General features: G+C 49.2%; 2 protein-coding genes across 5 annotated transcripts in view; one reads left to right on the top strand and one right to left on the bottom strand.

Annotated features, from left to right (window-relative positions):
* The window catches only part of GART (phosphoribosylglycinamide formyltransferase, phosphoribosylglycinamide synthetase, phosphoribosylaminoimidazole synthetase), a 35,515-nt gene extending 25,711 nt beyond the window's left edge, over positions 1-9,804 (bottom strand). Inside the window, exons 1-4 of one of the 3 annotated variants that reach the window (XM_032101232.1) lie at positions 9,733-9,804; positions 6,555-6,612; positions 6,299-6,368; positions 2,052-2,200 (exon numbers count right to left, since the gene is read on the bottom strand). In XM_032101232.1, coding sequence (XP_031957123.1) covers positions 2,052-2,196 — 145 coding nt within the window. In that variant the 5' untranslated portion in view covers positions 2,197-2,200; positions 6,299-6,368; positions 6,555-6,612; positions 9,733-9,804. Of the gene's footprint in view, positions 1-2,051; positions 2,201-4,672; positions 4,781-6,298; positions 6,369-6,554; positions 6,613-9,732 lie in introns of those variants that run through there. The other 2 variants (XM_032101233.1, XM_032101231.1) reach the window with 2 other exon arrangements.
* Positions 9,805-12,758: 2,954 nt separating this feature from the next.
* The window catches only part of SON (SON DNA binding protein), a 36,222-nt gene continuing 30,572 nt past the window's right edge, over positions 12,759-18,408 (top strand). The window contains exons 1-2 of one of the 2 annotated variants that reach the window (XR_004238583.1): positions 12,759-12,874; positions 13,517-13,689. Coding sequence is in view for 1 of the 2 variants with exons in the window: in XM_032101220.1 (XP_031957111.1) it covers positions 12,786-12,874; positions 13,517-13,689 (262 nt within the window). In the remaining variant the exon portion in view is untranslated. The remainder of the gene's footprint in view (positions 12,875-13,516; positions 13,690-18,408) is intronic. The other variant, XM_032101220.1, reaches the window with a different exon arrangement.

Genomic DNA, 18,408 nt, shown 5'->3' with positions numbered 1-18,408 from the left:
AGCTGAACATTCCTTTGGAACAGACAGGAGGACCTTGGACCAAGGCTTTCAAAGGTGGAGCTTAAATTCAAGAGCACAAGTTGCACTGAGAAGTAAAATGTGACAGAAGGAGGTGTCAGGATACTGAAGCCCACTCACAGACACACCTATGTCTGTCTGCATTCAGCAAGCCATTGTCTGTGCTTCTGCACCAAAACTGCCCTGATAATCCAGTCTAAATTGAACATAAACCTGTATTTAGGCACTCAGCCTAAATCCCTCTTTATTGCTGGAAACAATTACCAGCTTAGATCAACCACAAAATTTTTTTTCTTACTTGAATGCAGGCAAAGTTTGAAAGATTTAAGGTTATTTATCATTTTCAGCTCACTTTTTCACGTTTCAGTAATCACCCAAGACCCAGTGGAGTTGCAATGTTAATTAAAGGCAATTCTGTGACCCATGAAGGCAGAACAAACTTTCAGAGCCAAATCTTGATTATACCAAAAAACCCCCAGAAAGCAGGGAAGGAGTTTCCCAGACATTCCCAGATTTCCCAGGTATTGTTGCCCACACAACACAACAGGGCTCATGTGGTTCTGTAAAGCTGTTTCCCATTTTCCACCCTGAGTTAAATCAAGGCCCCAGTGACAGCACTGAAATTCCTGAACAGGTGAGCCAAATTCTTTCCTTAAAAACCCACATAAGTCAAACTCTTCACAAATTCTGGATTCTTCCTGGGCTGGTGAAGATTTCTCTCCCACAGCACAGGTGAGCCCATGTGCAGAGCAAAACAATTTATTCCACATGGGAGATTTCATGGACCTGGCTCGAGCTCAACCATCATCCAATGGTGGTTCAAAGTTTTTTTATGGAATGAGAGAGAAAAAAGAACAGCAGGGGTTTAAAAAGGCACAGCTTGAAGAAAAAAAACCCCTGGAATTCCCATTCCACAGGCCCTGCAGCCTGGCACCGACCCCATTTAGTACAAAGGTAAAGGGGGTTTTTTCACTTTCTGGTCCTGTCAAGCTCTTCCTTCCAGGCCTCTCCTCAGAGGCCCAACAGAGCAACTCACGATGCTGTGACTGGTCAGAGAAGTTAAGGACAAAGTTCTTTAAAAAGCCTGTAATGAAGCATTCCAATGGAATTCTAGACAATAATTCCCTGCTGTACAAGAACCTGACAGGACTCAGGTTTCCACACGAGACAGCAACACACAGAGCTGCTCCCACACCAACACGAGTGCAGAAAATGGATGGGTATGATCCACACTCACATGCATCCTGTGTTAACTCGAATTCTGTATCTTAGCACACGTTCTAAAGGGAAAACTGAAGTCTTAGGTGGGGTAAAGCCCCTCACTCAGGATCCAGTATGGAAAGGACACAGGAATCTCTGTGGTTTGGACCGATTCCCTGGTCCATTTTGTTGAAACGCAGGACCAAATTTTGGATACTCAATTTGCAACCTCTGAAGCTTGATTTCTCAAAACCAAAAACGATGAAAAGCTTCAGTTACAGCCAGTCAGAGCTTAATATGTTAAACTAAGAGCTCAAACCAGGCAGCCAGTACACAGAGAGAAATATTGGAAAATAACCTTGATTTCTTAAGGTCACTAAGACAAAGGAATGAATTTATGTTCACAGTGACAGAGTGCTCTTGTCACAGGTTGTGGCGATCATGGGGTTTCAACGCCATTCTGAGAACAAAGGAGGAAACTGAGGTGGGAACCACAGCAACTATCCTGAGCTGAATTCCCAGAGGAACAGCTCTGGCTTAATCCTCCAAACCCAAGCATAAAGAATGAGATATCATAGCTGAGATCTTATAAAATTAATGACACAACTTACACAAGGCTTTGCTCAGACTTTTTTTTTTTCCTTCTTAACTGCATCTAAAATATATTTTACATGCCCAAAACCTTAAAAAATGGTAATCCATCATCATCATCATCATCTCACCATCATCATGTCACTATAATCATCATCCTTTCACACTACCAGCTGTGATTTCAGCTCAAGACTTTCCCGGTTGAGTTATCAAATTTAAAAATGGTATTTTTTTGTTTTTACCTGAATTGGAGATTTTTCCATTGTCAGCTGTCCCTGCATTTCCCGGGGCCACAAACACGTGTTTCACGTGTGGGGACTGGGCCAGCTTCCAGGCCAGGGCGTGTTCTCTGCCTCCGCTGCCGATCACCAGCACCCGCTCAGCCATGGGTCTGCAGGAAAATCAGGACACAAGGAAAACAGCTGGAATTAGCTGGGGGAGGTGGGGAAAGCAAACTGCAGGCACCACAAAGTGCTGGAGAACTTCATCAGATGTGATACACACTAAACCTCCAAGGCTGAACTGCCCCAGAGCATACCAGGAACCAGTCAGGAAAACCATCCTGGGATTGATTTTGCCACATTGGAAACTGCTCCTACTCATACAGGAGTCTGGGATAGAAGAAAAACCATGATGAGTGACCAGGCTGGGATTTGCAGCCTAGAGAATCACAGATTCCCAGAGGGGTTTGGGTTGGAAGGGATCTTGAAGCCCATCCAGTGCCACCCCTGCCATGGGCAGGGACACCTTCCACTGTCCCATGTTGCTCCAAGCCCCATCCAATTCGGCCTTGCACAGGATGGGGAGTCCACAGCCTCTCTGGGCAACAATTCCTTGGAGAATCCAAGTCTGCAAAGGTCAAAGCCCTTCTGAGATGCACCCACTGCAGGAACAGTGTTGGGAGCTGGATGGGGCCACTCAAGAGTTTTTAGAGGCAATGCCTGAAAAGTTCTGAACATCTCATGCAAGTGAAAGGCTCCAGCAATGAGACGTGGAAATAACTTCCAGCTCTGGCTTTCCTGGGAGAGAACAACCACGAGGCCAGCAACAGGTGGCATTAATAAAGGAGCTCACTCAGACAACGTAGTGTGGGGTTTCCACTCCACTCTCCCGTTCCAGTGAGGTTTGGGAAAACACATGGACATGCTGCTGGCCAGTGGGAGCGGGTCCATGGGTGAGCACGTCATCAGCCGGGTGTGCACACACAGCTTACGCACACGGGGCTCCCGGCAAAAGTACAATGTGTTCTCTGAGCAGCTCTGGAAGCCTCTGCTCTCTGAGATTTACTTCTGTGTGCACTCTCCACACATTTCCTGATGGAAGAGCTCACTTGCACTGACAAAACCCACTGGAAGTCAGAAAATAGTAAAGAAAAAAAGGAAGGACATAGTTTGTAAACTAATTATGTATGTCCTTATTTGGACCTAAAATAATAGCCAGTTTGGTTTGGGAGGAATCTTAAAGCTCATCCCATTCCAACCCCCTGCCAACCACCTTCCACTGTCCCAGTGTGCTCCAAGCCCCAATCCAGGGATCCAGGGGCAGCCCCAGCTGCTCTGGGCACCCTGTGCCAGGGCCTGCCCACCCTCCCAGGGAACAATTCCTGCCCAATCTCCCATCCAGCCCTGCCCTCTGGCACTGGGAAGCCATTCCCTGGCTCCTGGCCCCTGGCCCTCCATGCCTTGTCCCCAGTCCCTCTCCAGCTCTCCTGGAGCCCCTTTAGGCCCTGCAAGGGGCTCTGAGCTCTCCCTGATCCTTCTCTCCTCCAGGTGAACACCCCCAGCTCTCCCAGCCTGGCTCCAGGGCAGAGGCTGTAGGCATCCCCTCCCATTCTCCCATTGCCCGGAGGAGGAACAGAGCCCAGATAAGAGTTTAGGACAAAAGGAACCACGAGTGTCCCTGATGTAATCCCAGCACACACAACACACAAACAGGGCCACCCTCTTCATGCAGCTGGTCACTGACCTGCACTTGTCCAGTGCCCCAAGGTGAGCTCAGAGATCTCTCCTTTGCAGGAGGACAAGAGAGGATGACAACACAAAATGTATCTTAGAAAAGGGGAAAAAAACCCACAAAACCTAAAAGATTTCTAAGGGAAAAGCAAAAATGATCCAAAGCAGATTTTTAGATAGGGCAGGGATGTGCCTTTCCTTCACATCAGCTGCTACAGCTTGACTTGAGCAAAGATGCCCTGATGAGGAAAAACATCTGGACTAGGCAAAATATCTAGGTAGAATAAAGTCAAAATAAACACGGATAGGAGGATTAAATATAGAAAATTAACACTGAGTTGTTCACTATCAACTCAAGACACCAGAGCTAACATTTAATGGTAGTTTCATGCCGGGGAACACCAACAGGTTTCTAATCCAGTGTTGGGCCAAATACAGATATTGCAAAGTTGCAGACATGTTTTAATTTTAAAACTCCACAATTACTTGCAATAAAAAAATCTCAGGCTAAAAATGATCAGTTTTGGTACAGATATTTGGGAAACCCCATTATAATCAACTCTTTTATATTACAACTCAAGAAAGAAGAAAAGATAAAAGAATGAGGGATAGGACAAAGGGATGAATTAGATAAAGACAGTACTATAATAGTAATATAGAAGAGCATTTATCACACAGCAGGCAGCTGTCTCCTTGAAGTTAAGTGAGCATTGTCAGTGGTGCCCAGAGCCAGTGGCCACTAAACAGTATTTTTAAGGCAAGTTTTATCAATAGTAAGTTGAACTATACACAACATAATTTTCTGAAAAAATATTTTAAAATTTTAACTTCTAAGATGTTAAAATTTTTTAATTTAATAATTTAAAATCTTTAAACCAGAATGATTTAAACCCAAGAGAGCCCATACTCACTGTGTGCTATGTGTACCAGGCTGAGGAGAGCAGGACTCAGGAGCTCAGAGGCACAAAGAGAGCAGAGATTAGCAGCCCCTGGTTAAAATGTCCCTGCCCCAACATTCCCGCCCCACTGATGACCCTGCAGGCAGCCAATGGTCAGGGAACTCTGGCCATTCCAGCTGGGAATAGGCAACAGAAGCTTCCCTACAAATGCTCTAGGAGTGAGAGGCAAAAGCTTTGCAGAACAGGAGCAGCTCATCCTATTGTTTCTAAACATGCAAAATAAATTCTGTCCCATCCCAGGTTTTTTTTTTCCAGTTAAAAAATGTTCATTAATCAGCTTGGGAACATTCTCTTTTTATCTAAAAATCAGGACCTGCAGTTTTGCAATAAATAAAAATTAGTCTATGTAATCAACAGTATGAAAAATAAGGGGTATGATGCAAATTATCATGGAATGGTTTGGGTTGGAAAGGACATTAAAGCCCATCCAGTGCCACCCCTGCCATGGGCAGGGACACCTCCCACTGGCCCAGGCTGCTCCAAGCCCCAATGTCCAGCCTGGCCTTGGGCACTGCCAGGGATCCAGGGGCAGCCCCAGCTGCTCTGGGCACCCTGTGCCAGGGCCTGCCCACCCTCCCAGGGAACAATTCCTGCCCAATCTCCCATCCAGCCCTGCTCTCCTTCAGCTTAAGGCCCTTAAGAAATTCACACTCCACTAAGCCCACACTGCTGATCAGCACAGCCTGAAGACCCAGTGACACTGTGGCCACCTCAAGTGACTCACCACGATGGCAACTCACTCAAAGAATCACCCCCTTTTCTTCCCTGAGGTAACATATTCTGGTGCTACTCTCAGCTGAAAGAATTCATCACATACAGGACAAAGCTTTATATGGGAGCAGTAAATAGAACAAGCCATGTCTGATATTTTCAAATAATATTTAATCATTTTATATCAAAATGTGAGTGAAAATTAAGTTTCACACATTTGTTTGGAAGGTCAGTGTTATTTGTGCATCCCACTATGGTATCCAGCAACTTTTATTTAGGAATGTGGCTTGAGAAGAATTTGTGGTGGCAATGCCAGTTTAGGAGGCTCAGATGTAGCCATGGCAGCTTCTGTTTTGCACTGACACTCAAACATGGCACGGAGGCCCCTCTGCTGCCCAGCAGGACCTCACTTTAAAAATGAAGATTCCAAGAGGCAACATTCCTTCTTATTTTTGTTACTAATCCAGCAGTCAAAACTTTGTTCTCAAAAGACCTAAAGTCATTCACAAGGTAGATATTTACTCTGTGAGGATTATCAAACCCCTGAGATTTTTGGAAGCAACATGTGAAATCCTTAAAGATTCCAAACCACGGGATATCATTACCTTCTGCAACCATTGTCTGCTTTGGTAAAGAAGGAGATGTTTGTTTAAAAGATGTTTTAAAATGAAGGTAACTGACATTTCAGGAGAGGGTCTGTTGTTAGGTCCTTATAAGAAGTGAGAACAGGAAAGAAGAAACGAGTTAATCACTCCATGTATCCAGGAGGAGAGGAGGCAAGGATAGAGTGAAGACAAGGAGATTCCCAGAGCTTATCCCCGAGGATGCCAGGACAAAGTCAGCAGGGATGAGCATCAGCCCAGAGACCTTTATCCTCACTGCAGGAAGGAGCTGGGGCTCACCAACAAACCAGGGAACTCCTCCTCTCGACCAGGGCCTGTGGAGCACAGAAAATCAAGTGAGGGAGGCAAAGCCCACAGTCCTGAGAGCCTTCCCCATCCCGACTCCCGCACAGGGCACGGAGAGGTTCCAGATACAGGGAGCAGTGACATGAGGCACTCAGGTGCTGTCCCTTCCCCGGGAACAGGCCAGGGACAGGAGCCACTGACCTTCCCAAACTTACCCTGTGCACAGACCTGGGGGTTACACTCAGCTCCTTGGCTGCATTTATGAACAGAACTCTGTAAGAAAACATAAACTCCTTAAGCAATTTATTCTCAAGTGTGATGCAAGATACCTAAATATTTAATCTCAGCTGGGTGGAGTATTTCAATAAGGCAGTGCCTTATCACTTCACCTCAAACTACAGCAGGAAAGGTGCAACTAAAATCAGATCTCTGCACTCCAGCACAAACAGCAAAGGCTCTGACTGAAGCTTGCTGCTTCAGACTGTGTATTTTTTTAAATTAAGATCCAGTGCTGTTGCTTTCCTCTGTGCTCCTCTATATCTTTGCTTCCCAACACTGGAATTCAGGAAACCTGATGCAGGAATTCAAGTTTCTTTAGATCAAAGACATGGTCCTTGCCCAGAGTGTTCTTAATTCAGGGCCAGGTTGGACGGAGCTTGGAGCAACCTGGTCTAGTGGAGGGTATCCCTCAACAGAGCAAGGGGTGGAACTGGATAAGCTCCTCCAACCCAAACTATCCTGGGATGCAATGAACTCCTATCCTTCTTAGAGCTGAGTCTGGAAAATGGCCCAGCAGTGGCAGCACTTTCCTGAACAGTGCAGACCCAGTGTCACTGTAAAGGTTCAAATCCACAACCCCCAGCCCCTGGAGGGGAGCTCTCAGCACTTGGCTCTGGACTAAAGGACAAGGTTCATTCTTCCTCTTGCAGTCAGGCAGGAGAAGAAAAAAAAGAATTCTCACAGGAGTCAGGAAAAACCCCAAATTGGGAAGGCTGTGCAGTTCCTACCCCACTGAGGGCTGTGTGTTTCTGACCCCAGCAGTCTGAGCTGTTTATGAGTTTTAGGGGTTTTTTCATAGACCTGTTATGGGATAAAATAATCAAAAGAAGGGACTGGAGAAGAAGCCAAAACTTGGAACTTCCTCCTCCCACTTCAAACTTAAAACTTTCTCCTCTCAACTTCAATTCCCTCCGAGGACCCACCCTGCCATCCTCTACTCAGCTCCCAAACTCGCTCACAGCCAGGCTATGCAGTCCCAGACCCCCATGGGCTGAACCCAGCTCTTCTGCTCTCTGAATTAATCCACGGGTTGAGTCTCTCCTTAGGAGCTCACTGCACATTCCGAGTGCTCCCAGAGCTTGGCACTCAGGAGGGGAGCTCCGGGCCGGCCTTCCCGGGAATCTCCGCCAGCTGCTGGCCCCTGTTCAGGCTCGGGATGCGCAAGCTGCAGGTTCAGCGACTGCGGGCGCACACGGGGCTGAGCTGCCCTTGCCTGGGGCTGCTCCCCATTGGTCCCACCAACCTCTCCACCTCCAGGCTCTCCTTCCCTCTCCCTCCCGTGTCTGCCAAGGGTGTGCGGTCACTTGGATCAGGAAAACAGTGCTGGAAAGCTGACACCACAATGGTAACCAATGCAGCAAAGTAAATATATCTACATCTGTATGTATATATAAAGGAAATACTCCCAGCTTAGCGAGCTGAGCTAGGTCCCTGAGGGATGAAGGATCATGACAGGAGCACAAGGGAAGCAGCAGCACAAGGCAGCCAGGGACGGTGAAGAGAGCAAACCCAGCGGTGCCCTCGGATCATCCCGACTGATGGAGTGACCAGGACACACTCGGTGGCTGCAAGTTTGCACTCCCATTCCCACCTCCTGCCCCAGCCTGTTCCTGGTCCCAGGGAGAGACGTGGAATCAGGGGCTGGGGATGTCTCTCTGCATTTTTTTTTTCTGTGTGGCTCAGTTTCCAGATGGAATTCACGGTGTCAAGTGTGCAGGCAGCTCTGAGGCACAACAAAAAACAGCCATAGCAACCAAACCTGCAAAATGGCCAGAATCCCACAAGAGAACTGCAAGGTTAGGTTGGGACAGGATTAGGCTCTTCCTGAAGGAAAAAAACACAGCCTTAGAAAACTTTTCATTTCTTCAGACTTCAATACATGAAGAGCTGCTGAAGTAGCTCGGAGGCCTCCAGAATTTGCTGGCAATTATGATTTTTAGTTAGATCTTTGGTTTAAATAAGCTTTTTCTGCTCACGTGTTTTATTTAGGATGAATTCCTGGCTCTCACCTGGCCGTACAGAATCATGGACAGTTTGGGTTGGAAGGAAGCTTAAAAATCATCTCATTCCACCTCCTGCCATTCAGTGTGGTGTAGAAAACAAAATAAAAGAAGAAAAGTCCTTGTTTTATGTGTCCTTCATGACCCAAGCTGAGGCTCCACAAGACAGGCCCCTTGTTTCCATGTGTGATCCTCCAAACAGCTGGATTTGGCATTTTTCAAGGCAAAACATTCCCTCAAGTTTTGCTGCTAAAAATAAATAGGATCATAAACTTTTACAACCACCCCCAAAGTACTAAATTTGACACTTCAAGCAATGTAGGATGCTGGAAGCGCTCAGTGTTTTGTACCACCATGAGGGGGAGAAATATCCTTGAAATGCCCTTTCGGTGTTACCCTTCCAGGTACATACACAAAATAGGGGAATAATTACTCACTCTGCTCATTAATTCCAGTATCTACTGGATAGATTAAAAAATTCTAAAAAAAGTTGGTAAGCCCCCAACTTTGCAAACAGCAGGGAAAGAACCCAAGTGAGTCAAAGTCCGAAACCAGAGAGGTTCGAAGTTTAATATTTACTTCAAGCAAATATTTCACCAGTTTGTCCGTGAGGGCCAAGCCGTGAGGGGATTGCTATGAGGGCAATACTGTGAGGGCCAAGCCGTGACGGGGATGCCATGAGGGCCATGCCATGAGAGGATGTGCCATGAAGGCGACGCCTTGAGGGCCATGCCCTGCGGGTACCGCTGTGGGGGTTATGCTGTGAGAGCCAAGCCATGAGGGCGACTGCCATGAGCGGGATGCCACGAGGGGACTGCCATGAGGGCCAAGCCATGACAGGGACACCATGAGGGGGTGCCGTGAGGGTCGAGCCGTGAGGGAATTTGCCATGAAAGGGATGCCGTGAGGGCCAAGCCATGAGGGAACTCGCCCTGAAGAGCGGAGCTGCCGTGAGGGGTGCCCCGCCATGTTGCGGCGCGGGCTGGGGCGCGCATGGCCCCGGGCCGCCCCCCGCGCCCCCAGCCCGGCTCGGGCAGCGCGGGGGACACCGGCAGCCGCAGACCCCGAGCGAGCCGCGGCCCCTGCGCGGTTCCAGCGCAGCTGGGTCACTTACTGTGCTCCGGGGGGACGCGGGAGCGGGAAGGATCCTCCGCCAGGCCCGGAACTACAGCACCCAGCGAGCACCGCGGCACCGGCGCGGGAGGAGGGACCGGGAGTTTGTGAGCGATGTCGCGACTGGGGGAGACGTAGTTCCCTTTGGCGCAGAAATTCCTCAAGTCCAGGAGTAAGAGGCGGGTGGGAAAAGGGGGATAGGAGGCCGAAAGACCTCCTGGATGTCCAGGTTGTTTCTATTTTATCCATCAGACAGTTGCCTCAGGGGCTGAGGGTGGTGGTCTGTGAAAGGAGGGAGAGAGATTTGTCTTTACAAACCGTGGGTCTGCTGATAGGTAAAGCCAGATACTGAGGGATGAAAGAAGCGATGGGAGGAACCCTGAATTCCATAGGAAAGGAAAAGGGGGGAGGGGTATACATTAGAAGGGGGTCTGTATTTCGTGATTCGGGGAGTCTGTACCTCTCAAGTACCTCAGCTAGTGGGGAGAGAGAGAGGGAAATGAGGATAAAAAGGAGGCTGCATCCTCCAAAACAATCTGAGAGACCCCAGGGGAATGACCCATGGCCTTTCCCTTTATTCGAATAAAGTAACAGGACTCCTCTGTCTCCTTTTTGGACATAAACCTCTGGTGCTTGTGGATTAATTTTCCTGACATCTGTGAGGGCTGTGCAAAGGTGGATTTTGTCTCTATATCCCTTGAAATACCACATAGGAGCAATTCCTTAGTTTGTCCCACATTTGAACTTTCTGCTTTATGAAGCCAGAGTATTGGGCAATGTTTAGTCTAATTTAGCATTATGATTGTGCTACAATACTGTTATTAAAACCAGATTTGATCCACAGTTTTCCTCCCTTCAAGAGCTATAATGCAAAAACATCACTGTTCTTTGTAAAATACCTTAGGAAATAATGTTTAATATTTTTTGCATATTTAAGCACATCCCACACCCTTGCTTTGAAAGAGAACAGTCTCATGAACAAATGCTCTAAGTAGTATTGATGATTGTAGCAGAACTACTGTTACTAAAGTCCCATCATGCTACTAATTGAACATTATCAGCAATAATCACTGGTCTTGACAAGATGAAAGTAAAATATTTAATTAATCTGAAAACTACCTGACACTGAAACTGAATAAAAGAGTTTAAATAAAGGGAGTTTATTGAGCAAGCAGAGATGGAGAGAGCAAGAACAGTTATTTTCCTGTGGGGCTGTGGATCCTCATGTGTATGAGGAGGGACTTTTTGTAATTATCACATTATGTTTGTTTATAAGGAGTCAGAGGGAAACATGCAGCATACACTAAAGTCCTTCTCTGGCTTTTTGGGGGCACCTTTCTTCATGTTTTTCTTCGTAGAGACTGACATGCCTGGTTGAGACAAGGCCATTTGCATCAGTGAAATCTAAATACGTCTGAAATTGTTCAAGTGAAACACTTTCAGTCTTTACTTTGATACCAAAAATTACAGTGTTCTGCCAGTAAATCCAACATACATTAGTGTGAGCATGGCATGAATAGGTAAAAGGACTTTTTAACTGTAACTACTTTCTATTTTAAATGTAATAAATCAAGTGTGATATAAAAGTAAGGAAATTGATTCAAGTCTCTGATCCATTTTTTTCTCCAAAGTCAATATTGCGGCAAATCAGCAGGACATAGTGAAGAATGATGCTGCCTTTAAGGAGTCTTACAAGTGATTATTAAACAATATTGACGTTGAAAATTTTTAGACCCCAACAGTAATTAAACAGTTATACTTGGGTTTTCGTAGAATCCCAGGATAGCTTGGGTTGGAAGGGACCTTAAAGAACATTTAGTGATTACCATGAGCAGGGATGCCACTCACCAGATCAGGTTTGGAGGTATTTTAAATTTATTTCAGGTCAACTAACTCCCCTAAGTTACTACTACAGAAACTGTGTGTGGCAAGAGTCTCCCAGCCATAGGATTATTCGGTTTTACAGACTGTTTGAACACCCATATAATTAAAATTTGATTTCGGGGCAGCACTGACGGGGTCCCCAAGTTGACTGTACTCCGGACAAACTCATTTCGGTGCGTTCCATCACCGCCAGAAAAGCTCCGGTTTTCCAGGCAGGCAAAAGGCGCACTTTATTTATCCACCTCCCTTTGGTTTTCCCCCTTTGTTCCTTTAATTTTCGCGGCCCCGCCGCCAGCCCCCGGAGCACATGTGCGTGTCACCGCCGGGCCGTGGGGGAGGGAGGGAGCGCGGGCGGGCGCCTCTCGCATGGAGCCGGGGCTGAGGGCCCCGTGGTGATGCAGCAGCAGCAGCAGCAGCACCGCCCGTGTGCGGGCAGGGCCCTCTGAGAGCCGCCGCCCGCCCGGAGCACACGCGGGGCTCGGCCCCGCTCCATGGGCACCGATGGCATCGCTCCCTATCGCACCCGCCGGCGCCGCGCCTCAGCCCGCCATGGCCTCGGCCGGGTAAGTCGCGGCCGCCGCGGGGACTCCAGCGGCGCCGGGGAAGGGTGGGCGAGAGCGCGGGGGGACAGGACGGGCGGTCACGGCCGCCGCGGTGCCTTTTCCTGCCCTCCGCGGGGCCGCGGGGCTCGGACGCGGCGTACGGGGCGCGAGAGGGGCCGCGAGCGGCGGCGGCGGCGGCGGGGCGGTGTGTCTGTGCGGGGAAGGGGTCTGCGCGAGGCGGCGGTGTGGGCGCGGAGCACCGGGGTCTCGTTTAATGCTTTCAGCGGGGCACGGGGACACGCTCGGGGCGGCTTTGCCGGTGGCCGCGGCGGCAGGCGCGGATCGCGGGGGGGCGGTGGAAGCGCCACAACATGGCGGCGGCGGCTGAGGGGACACGAGACCTTCCTCCCCCCCCCGTCGGAACCCGCCGGTGCTCTATGGCCCGTGCGCCGCGCTAGAGCGGCCGTTCGCAGCCACACGCCGCCTCGGCCAATGGCGAGAGGGCTTACAGCGAACGCAGCCAATCGGGAGGGGGCTTACAGCGGGGACGTCAGCGCGCGCCCGGGGCCGCGGTGCACTGTGGGATGCTGGAGGCCTCGCGTCGGGGCAGGAAGGAAGGGGGGGTGTCATGGCGACGAATATCGAGCAGATCCTTCGCTCCTTTGTGGTCAGCAAATTCCGAGAGATCCAGGAGGAGCAGCAACAGCAGCACGGCGGGTAACGGGGCGGTGGGGAGCGGCGGGGAAGGGCGCAGGGCGGAGAGAGACGGGCCGCGGCCTGAGGGTCTTGTCGGCGGCAACATGGCGGGGCCGCGGGGGTCGCGGCCGTGCGCGCGCCCTGAGGGAGTTACGGTCCGGGGTGCGAGAGAGGATGGTGGGGGGACGCGCCCACCCGCTCTCCCCCGATTTCTGTGCTGTCCTCACGGCGGGGCAGGCGCCTGTATGGTTTGTCTGTTTTACGGCTAAATTCGCCTAGTTTATCTGGTAAAAAAAGGAAAACCTTGGAAAGAACAAGGAAAAGCTGGAAGAGAGCGAGTTGCGTGTGTTTATTTTGCGGAGGGAACCCTAACAAGGTCGTACGAGCACGGGGGATGTGGCACATTCTAGAAAGTGTTTTTTTTCTTCCCTTGCGTCTCAGCCTCAGCAGTCACAGAGTGTCCGGGTTGAATAAGTGAAAATGAATCCAAAAGGAGACGTTTTCCTAAGAGCACGGCTTCTTCATGGGGCTGGAATACTGGTCTGAGGGGCTGGATATAATAAATGGGTGTGAATGACAAAAAAAATGCCCAAAACCGGTTCAGAATCACTTGTATTAAGTTGATTTGCTCTTGGTTTTTTGTTTGTTGTTTTTTTTGGGTAGTGCAAAGGTGGAAGGCCAGCCCAATGGTGACACGATCCCAGCTGAGCAAGCCGAGCAAGCCGGGCCTTCGGAAGCCTCTGGAGCTGCTGGGAGTTGTCAGAGTGATCAGATAGTGCAGAAAATAGAGGAAGTGCTCTCCGGAGCCCTCGGGACAGAGCTGCAGTGCAACCCAGGTAACAGAGCTCTCTCTGCCAAATCTGTTTGTGGTAAGAAGGTTGTGACTGTGCCTAAAATTGAATCAGTTTTATAGAGATGAAAATGTGATTCTTGGAACTGTTCCTGTGACGAGTTGTGTGTTTGTTGTGAACTTATTAAATATTTTTTCCACTGTGATTTTACATCCAGAGGTGGATAGAGAAATACATGATTTAAAAATTGAGCTGGTTGTTATCTGAAAGCGTTGGTATGGGGAAAAGTTGGTGGTTTTTTTTTTTCCAATATTGAAACAGATAAATATTTTCCATATATATACATATATACGTATATAAATTCAGGGGTTAGTGAACTGTTCATAGTACCAAAGCTGATGCTGATAGGAGCAGTTTCTGTTTTGGGTTGGTTTTCAAGATTATTTCTAAAGAAATTTATTACAAGACAGATCTGTGATGAGCTGTTCAGTCAGAAGATAATTTGCTGTTTTAAAATGTCCCTGTTTTTAAAGTGTAGGTACTCACATTGCAGCCTTGCAAAGGTTAAGGAATTTTGATGTGTCAGTCTCAGATCTTGAATAAATTACTAGATTTTTTAAGCTAAAAGAGTCATATCTGAGTGTCCTCTCTCGTGGGACTGGTCCTTGCTGTAAAATTCCTGACTCTGGAGGGTTGGTGTGGTGATGAAGGCTGTAGTTACTGCATTTCTCATTTCTGGGAGTTGAAACACAGGTGACTGCAATGTGCTGGGTGAGTACAATTCCAGAGGCAGCACAGAAAATTGTTCATTTCAGAGATTCTGTTTGCAGGAGTTTGGGATTGCTTTGGGTTTTTATACTCAGTGGTTTGTGTACCTTGAGTGTTTTCAAAATTTTAACTTGTGCTGTACGAGCAGCACTTAGGCTGACGTGGGGGGGGGTTGTGTGTGGTTGGTTGGTTGGTGGTTTTTTGTTTGTTTTGATTGGTGGTGTGATTTTTATTTTTGTTTGTTTTCTATTTTGTTCTTTTGTGGAGGACTGAGACAAGGTCACATGGTAATAAGTGAGACCTGTTAACTTGGAAGTTAACAAACTTACCCTGTGGCAAATGTTTCTACTGTCCATCTCCAAAAAGGAGTTGGACAAGAGAGATTATCTGATTAGCTGAATCTAATGAATTATCTTTGTAGAAAAGTTCATTTTATAGAATCACAGAATAGTCTGAGTTAGAGGGGATGCACAGGACGATCCAGTTCCACCCCTGGCCCTGCACAGACCCCCACCAATCCCAGCCTGGGCATCCCTGGCAGCGCTGTCCAAATGCTCCTGGAGCTCTGGCAGCCTTGGGGCCGTGCCCATTCCCTGGGGAGCCTGGGCAGTGCCCAGCAGCCTCTGGGGGAAGAACCTTTCCCTAAAATCCAACCTAACCCTGCCCTGGCCCAGCTCCAGCTGCTCCCTGGGTCCTGTCAGGTCACAGGGAGCAGAGATCGGAGCTGTCCCTGCACTGCCCCTCGGGAGGAGCTGCAGCCCTGGGGAGCTCTGCCCTCAGGCTCCTCCAGGCTGAGCTGACCAAGTGACCCTGTGGGGCCCCTCCAGACCCTCCACCATTTTCCTGTCCCTCTGGACACTCTGTAAGAGCTTTAGCTCTCTCCCAAACTCTGGTGCCCAGAACTGCCCCTGGTACTTGAGGTGAGGCTGCCTTGGCCAGCGATGCTGGCTCTGGTGTCCCCCAGGACAGGAATGTCCCTCCTGGCTGCCAGGGCACTGCTGACTCAGCTCCAGCTGGCCATGGACCAGGACCCCCAGGGCCCTTCCCACAGCTGCTCTCCATCCACACAGCCAGGGTTGTCCATCCCAGGTGCGGAATCCGGCACTTCCCTTGTTAAACTCCACACAGTTGGGGATTGCCAGTCTCTGCCGGGCTTCTCTGCCCTCGAGGGAGTGAACTGCTCCTCCCAGTTTAGTGTCCTCGGTACACTAATTATCCCTTTGAGTCCTGTGTCCAGGTGGTTAGTGAAGATGTGGAAGAGAACTGGGCTGAGAATGGAGCCCAGCAGAACCCCAGTAGTGACTGGTGTCAGCCCAATGTCACTCTAGTCACTGTCACCCTTTGTGCCCAACCTGTAGGCCAGTTGCTCACCCACTGAGTAACTCAGTTCTCCAGCTGTGTGCTGAACATTTTGTCCATAAATTTGTCTCTGCTTCACTGTTCTCTCTCAGTGCATTCACAGCCAAGTTGGTGCAAAAACTATTTCTAAGTTTCATCAAAATGTACCTGAGGTACTTGTTAGGAATCCCAAGTCACATTTATTTAACAGTATTGCAATTACCAGAAGCTTCTGCAAGATTTTGCAGTGTTCACTGGAAAATAGTGAGCTTTGAGATTACAGATTCTAATTGGAGGGTGTTGCTGCCCTGGCCTGTATAATTAGAATCATTGAAAGGAACATGCAACTAGACTCCAATGTACAGCTCATATTTCACAGAAATCCCAGCAAGTTGCATTTAAAGAAGTGCCTTTCTCTTGAAAACATGGCGCTAGGTCTCCAGAAGGGCAAGAACCTAACAAAGGTTAAATCCAGAGGCGAGTGAGGTACAGAATTAAAAGGTGGTGATGGAAACCTCAATCTCCCTCTTGCCCTTTCCCATCAGTGATTTGCTTGTCCCCACAGTCATCTGAATTTGTCACTTTCCTGTTGGAAGCAAATGCTCTAATAGGAACATGCAGCTTTGCAGTGGCTCATGGCAGCTGCAGTCCTATCCCAGCAACTGTTCCAGCCTGCAGTGCCTTAAAGTGGGTTTGGGATCAGGGACGTAGATGCTCTTTTCCCAAATTTGTTAGACCCTAGCGAGTAACTTGGTCAGTGAATACACAGAGAATTTCTAACACAGCAGCAACACTGGGCTCACTCAGGGGTTAAAGCACAGCAGGGGCGAGTGGCTGGTCAGGTCTTGTAGTGTAAATCCCCACTTAGGTAATTTGTTAGGAAAACAGAAGTTCTTGCTTACCTTCCGTGCCAGCTTTGGGGGTTTGAAAGCACATCTCCAGCCTCCTGTTAGAATGTGTTGCCCCACTGAGTGTGGGTGGAGGGACATCCAACCTGTCTGCCCCGCTCAGGTGAGACCCCACCTGCAGAGCTGCCTCCAGCCCTGGGGCCCAGCTGTTCCATCCCTGGAAGTATTCAAGGCCAGGCTTGGACAGGGCTTGGAGCAACCTGGGATAGTGGAAGGTGTCCCTGCCCATGTCAGGGGGGTTGGAACAAGATGATCTGTCTACAAGGTCCCCTTTCAAACCAAACCATTCTATGGTTCCCCTTTGTCCTGTTGTTCCATCCCTTGGAAGTAGTCTCTCTCCATGTTTTCTGCAGCTCCTTCAGGCCCTGCAAGGCCACACTGAGCTCAGCCCAAAGCTTCTTCTCTCCAGGCGGAACAATCCCAGCTCTCGCAGCCTTTCCTCCCAGCAGAGCTGCTCCATCCCTCTGCTCATCCTGGTGCCTCCTCTGGCCTCTCTCCAGCAGCTCCACGTCCTCCCTGTGCTGGTCCCAGGGCTGGGGCAGCTCTGCAGGTGGGCTCTCACCTGAGTGGAGCACAGGGGCACCATCCCAATCCATTTCCTGATTCCCCTGCTGGGGCTCAGCCCAGGGCATGGGGGGCTCTGGGCTGGGGCAGGTCCAGCTCTCCCAGGGCTGCTCCACCTGCTCATCCCCAGCCTGGATTGATCCCAGGGGTTGCCCTGAGTCAAGTGCAGCACTTGGCCTTGTTTAAACCTCATGAAATTCCCATGGAGCACTTCTGGAGCTTGTCTAGGTCCCTTTGGATGGCCCCGTCCTTCAGAGGTGTCACCTGCACCCTCAGCTTACTGTTACCTGCAAACCTGCTGAGCGTGCACTTGATCCTTCTGTCATTAATGAAGATATTAAGTAACACTGGTTCATTAATGAAGCTGTTAACCAGTTAACACTGGTCCCAATACAGGCCCTCAGGAGAGGGGCACCACTGGTCACTGATGTCGGTCAGGACTCTGAGGTTTTGACCTCTATCCTCTGGATGTGACTGTCCAAATAACTGCTAATGCACCTAACAGTGCACCTGTCAAATTCTTCACTCCAGTTTGCAGAGAAGGATGTTGTGGAGGCACCATGTCAAATACTTTACAGACGTCCAGATAAATGCCATCTGTAGCTCTTCCCTTACCCACTGATGTAGTCAATCCACCACAGGTCAGACAGGATTTTCCCTTCATGAAGCTATGCTGGTTGTCTCAAATCATGTCACTGTACTCGATGTGCCTTAGCAGAGCTTCTAGGAGGATCTATTCCCTGATCTTCCCAGCATGGAGGTGAGGCTGACAGGGTGGGAATTCCCAGAATTGTCCTCTCTTCCCTTCTGAAAGGGAATGGCTTCTCACTGTCAGAGGGCAGGGTTAGATCAGATATTAGGAAAAGATTCTTCCCTATGAGGATGGGCAGGCCCTGGCACCAGGGTGCCCAGAGCAGCTGGGGCTGCCCCTGGATCCCTGGCAGTGTCCAGGGCCAGGCTGGACATTGGGGCTGGGAGCAGCCTGGGACAGTGGGAGGTGTCCCTGCCATGGCAGGGGTGGCACTGGATGGGCTTTGAGGTCCCTCCCAACCCAAACCATTCCATGACTGTGATACTACTTGGAAAGAAAGTGTTCCCACTGGACCTCTGTCCTGACCAGCAAAATTTGGGTAATTTTCGGAAAAAAGTGTTGTTTAATTACTTTAAAGTGACTCCTGAGAGGAAG

Source organism: Corvus moneduloides, chromosome 2, assembly GCF_009650955.1.
Source record: "Corvus moneduloides isolate bCorMon1 chromosome 2, bCorMon1.pri, whole genome shotgun sequence".
NCBI classification, from domain to species: Eukaryota; Metazoa; Chordata; class Aves; order Passeriformes; family Corvidae; genus Corvus; species Corvus moneduloides.
The sequence above is the reverse complement of the archived record's forward strand: the minus strand, read 5'-3'. Positions and strand labels throughout refer to the sequence as shown.